Consider the following 4,674-nt stretch of genomic DNA (forward strand, 5'->3'; position numbering starts at 1 on the left):
CAGTCTGGGTGAGGGGCTAAGGGTTGAAGCTCCCAACTGCTCCTTTTTTTCTTTTCTTTTTTAAATTCTGGGACAGCTTTAGCTCTGGCTCCAGCCCTGAAGCCTCTGCTGCTGAAAGCAGGTACCTGGTTTGTTTGGGTTCTATAATCGAAACAATGTATAACTCCAGCTCTGAGATCCGGGCTCGCTGAAAGCAGGTTTCTGGGGTTTTGTTTAGCTTCTATATTTGTTAAAATGTTTCAAACTGCAGGCGCAGAGGCCTGAAGCCGCAGGGGGGGAACATTTGTTTCCTCCGTCACTGAGTCAAGCAAGCCTCATGTTAGTTTCAAGCTGTCTGGCTGCCGGCCGCCATCTTGGCTGGCAGTTAATTTGCATATTGCCCTGATTAGCCAATGGGAAGGGTAGTGGTCGTACACCAATTACCATGTTTCTCTTTTAATAGATAGGAGTAGAGGCCCGGTACACAAATTCATGCACGGGTAGAGTCCCTCAGCCTGGCTGGTGATCAGGGCCATCTCGCCCAGTCCCGATCAGGGCCAGTTAGGGCCAGGGCCAGCTGGCTGAGGGGAGGGACCACAGGAGGTTGGCCAGCTGCGGGAGGTTGGCAGTGGGAACGCACTGACCATCAGGGGGCAGCTCCTGTGTTGAGCATCTGCCCCCTGGTGATCAGTGCACATCATAGCTACCAGCCGGTCATTCGGTTGTAATGGTTGCTTAGGCTTTTATTTATATAGATTGGCCAGAATTAGTCAGAATTGCATTGTATGGTCAGCCTGTCTGAGCGGGAAACTGAGAGTGTAGTGTTTTTAATTGAACACATGGTCACCTTCAACTTCTAAGGAAGAAGAGGAAAATGATATTGGGTAGGCAACAGTGTCTGCCTTAGACAGATATGGCAGGTTTCTAAAATTTAATAGGTACTTTGGATGGGAAAGACCTTACTGATTTTTGTGATAACTACGTTTCAGTCAGTAATAAGGTAATCTTCAGTATATTTAAATTGAAATTTTTTGTGGTTAGGAGTATTCAGTGTTTACTAGTATGTATAAATTGGAGGCCATTTGGCACATTGCCTTGGTGGATTTGATGATTTTCACTTCGACTGTATCTAATTTACTCCTAACATAACCCTAAAAAACTCAGTATATCTATTTTTCAGATGAGGATACTGAAGCTCAAAGAGGTTAAGTCACTTGGTCAGGGTCACACAGCTAAGTTTCAGAGCTGAGACTGAGCCTAGATTAAAAAAAAAAATCCATGCACTTTCCCCTCCGCTAACAATGCTACTTTACTTACTAGGTCTGTACTTCAGGCAAGGCACTTAAAACCAGTTGTTATTTTGACTTTTTTCCTATTTCATTAGTTCTTGCCCTTTTCTTCTTCCATTGAACTCCCAATTTTTAATTTGGGAATGTTTCTCAGGCTTCTTTTGTTTCTAGTGACACCAGTATTTTACAAGAATTCAGTCCATCCTTTTACAGAATGTTTCTCCATTTTAATTTTTCTATTTCCTTAAAATTAGAATTACTTTATGTATTTTCGGTGAAAAACCTCAGAAATTATATCCATCTTAGTCCACTTGAGGAGATGCAAATGTTGATTTGTCTCATTGTTAGTGGTCATTTGGTAGCTTTGATCACTTTGGCTAAAATGGTGTGTATCAGGTTTTTTTATTGTAAAATTTGAATTAATGTGTATTTTGTGGGAAGATATTTCAAAAGTATGTAAATATATTTCTCACCAATTCTCATCGGCTAGTTTTAGTATTTATCAATGATTCTTGCCCAATCTTTTATAGAAAACCACAAATTGGGGTTTTTCTAACTGCATCACTCCTTTATACAGGGCGGGGCAAAAATAAGTTTACAGTTTTGAGTACATGAAACACAGTTTATTTTTGTATTGTTATCTATTAATTAACTTGTATTTTCCATATGAACAACTGTAAACCTACTTTTGCCACACCCTGTACTTATTACTTGGCATTGTATTACAAAGAAGAGCTTCCCCTTCCTCGTTATTTGTTCATATCAGTGTGGACTCCTGGAATATTATTTTATTCAATGGGTTTATAGTCTGTTATAACCTATTGCTATCAACATGTACTTTGGTGTTCATTGTCCGGTTGTAAGCTCATTTTTTGAGCCCTTCCTTACTTTAGATACAATAAAATGTTCTAGGTTTATCTTGCACATATCCTGCCCAACCCTGGAATTGGCTATTTCTCCAAGAAGCCCTGTTTCTTTCAGTGGGTTGCCTAAAGCAGCATAGTATAATATTTCAAAACCCAGGCCCTATCACTTGTTAGCGGAGTTGATTTGATCAAAATATTTAACCTTTTTAAACCCCAATTTTTATTTGGAAAATGGGGATTAAAATGGTACATATCTTATAGTTTCGTTGTGAGGATTAATTTAAATAATTTACTTAAAATATATATATACTTAAGTAATAATTTACTTAAAGAAATATGATATATATATATTACATAGTAAATATGACATAAATGTTGCCTATTATTATTATTACATTACTATTCTCTCTTTTTTCCTTCTTTAACAGGATGCTTTTTTAAGGAATTATTGAAGACAAAGCTTTTATTTTTGTTCTTAATGGCTTTACAGAATTTTAAACCGAATACAATTTGACATGACGGCAAAAAATGTAAGTATTTGTAAATGTTTGTTTTTGTGTGTGTGTGTGTGTTTTTTTTTTGTAAATGTTTTAATGTAGGTATTTTTAAAGTGAGTTGTACTTCTTCTACTGGTATTTTTTTCCCCACCACTCAGGTTCCTCAAATTTAGTTTACTGTCATCAATTTATAATTGTCTTTGTTTATGCAAAGAATGAGATAGTAAACTTGAATGCTACTGAATACAGTACGCTAATGGGCATGGTAGCATTCTTATAAATTGCTGCTAAGTTGCTCTTTCTCAACAGCTATCAAATTGCTGTCTCCAGAAAGTTTCCCACCCTGATCTTTGTTGGGTACTGTAATAAATTTTGCTTTAGTATTGCTGGAGACTCTTACCCTCACTATTTTCTTTGGTTCAGTGTTTTTCTTGGTATTTACTCAGGGAAATGTGTATACTCATGTATAGTTCAGAAAAGCCTGCTATCCTCCATGACATGATTCCTGAGGTGACATTAGGATTTAGATGTTTTGGAGAAATTATTTAATTTTTGTTTGTTTGAAACTATCATTTCTGAACCTACTTTCTTTGAGTTACATTTTATTGTCACCCTTTGTCAATGGATTTGTTCTCAGTTATGGTGAAGGATTATACCAGAAAATAAATACTAAAGCATCTAGGAAATAACTTATATAATAGCTTTACTGTTCCTTGATTATTATGTTGGAAAAGACCTGGGTCCAGGAACTTGAAATCTACCAGGAATAGAGGCAGCACTTGGTTTCCATTTGTCATCTCTGCTTGTCTCTGTGCATCTGCTTCATGACTCTGTCTCTCTGCATATCATCTTCCTCAGTTCTCCAGTTAATATCTCAGTTGACATGGTACAGAGCCAGCCTGTTCAGGGAGAGAGAAGTGTGAAACGGAGAGACGGAGGCAGCCGGCAGGTTCTGCCTGCCTAGGTCAGTTCCAGACTCCTTGGGAAGCACCTCTGGCAGTGCCTCAGCCAGATACCCACCTGAGGTTTGGTTAGTTATGACCGGAGAAGCAAGCATTATATTGAGTAAAAAGGTCTCCTTGTGAGCCAGACAAATAATTCTAAATACTACCATGATCCATCTAAAGAATAGCACTAAAAAAACAAACAGTTATTGCTTATCTCTGGTTTGCTGTTATTAACCTTGCTTTAGCATGCATTAGTAGCTCTAAGCAGATACAGATTTTTCTTTATTAACATTTAGTTAATTTTGTTGGGATAAATGATCAGGAGTAGTTTGCTTTACTCTAAGACGCATATATTTTGTTAAAGTGCTGTTTGGGGAAAAGAATAAGCAAAATTTTAGTCTGTGTACTGGGAATTGTCTTATAGGATATTACCTTGATTTTCTCTTCTTTAGGAAAAAAAGGATGTGAAAGATGGTTAACATTTAAATAGCAAAAGTATATTTTGGCTTACAATGTACTTTGAATCAAATATAATCTTCCTAGTCATATATACAGTTTGCTGTATTAATAAGTTGTTTCCTGAAAGTAACATAAAGCATTTGAACTAGTGATAATTGCATCCCATTATTTTGTCTGTATATTTGGAGAAATCAAACAGTGAGCATCATGTTTCTCCTTCTGCTATAGCCACCTAGGGACGGGGCAGGGGGGTAAGTGATAAGCTGAACCTCTTTGAAACCCTGCAGTTAAAGACATGGAGAGACCGAGCCTCAGACTAGGCTGAAGCCTATGGGAAAGGGTTAAAACCGGCTGCTTGAAAATAGCCAGTCAGGTTTATTAGCCATTCTGCAGTAGATAAGAACATTTTTGTGGCTTTTAGCAGGCTTTGTCAAGATACTTACTAAAAAGATTATACTAGTTTACCAAGCTATGAGCAATTCCTCTCTCCCATCCCCACTGTTCTCCAACAAATACTAGTATATGTGCACGTCACTGTTCTAGGCTCCTGCCTTCTGGGGTCTTATAGTGTAGGGGGAAAAGACAGTGTCGGGTAATAATAATTGTTGTAAAGAAAAACAGGATAAAAGGAAAGAGT

General features: G+C 37.6%; 1 protein-coding gene across 4 annotated transcripts in view; it reads left to right on the forward strand.

The window, feature by feature from the left end:
• The window catches only part of TFDP2 (transcription factor Dp-2 (E2F dimerization partner 2)), a 110,433-nt gene that overhangs the window by 8,282 nt on the left and 97,477 nt on the right, over positions 1 to 4,674 (forward strand). For all 4 annotated transcript variants that reach the window (XM_015560405.1, XM_015560409.1, XM_015560403.1 and 1 more), the window contains exon 2: positions 2,563 to 2,664. In XM_015560405.1, the coding sequence (XP_015415891.1) occupies positions 2,650 to 2,664 (15 nt within the window). In that variant the 5' untranslated portion in view covers positions 2,563 to 2,649. The remainder of the gene's footprint in view (positions 1 to 2,562; positions 2,665 to 4,674) is intronic.

Source organism: Myotis davidii, unplaced genomic scaffold (assembly GCF_000327345.1).
Source record: "Myotis davidii unplaced genomic scaffold, ASM32734v1 scaffold73, whole genome shotgun sequence".
In the NCBI taxonomy this organism is placed as follows: Eukaryota; Metazoa; Chordata; class Mammalia; order Chiroptera; family Vespertilionidae; genus Myotis; species Myotis davidii.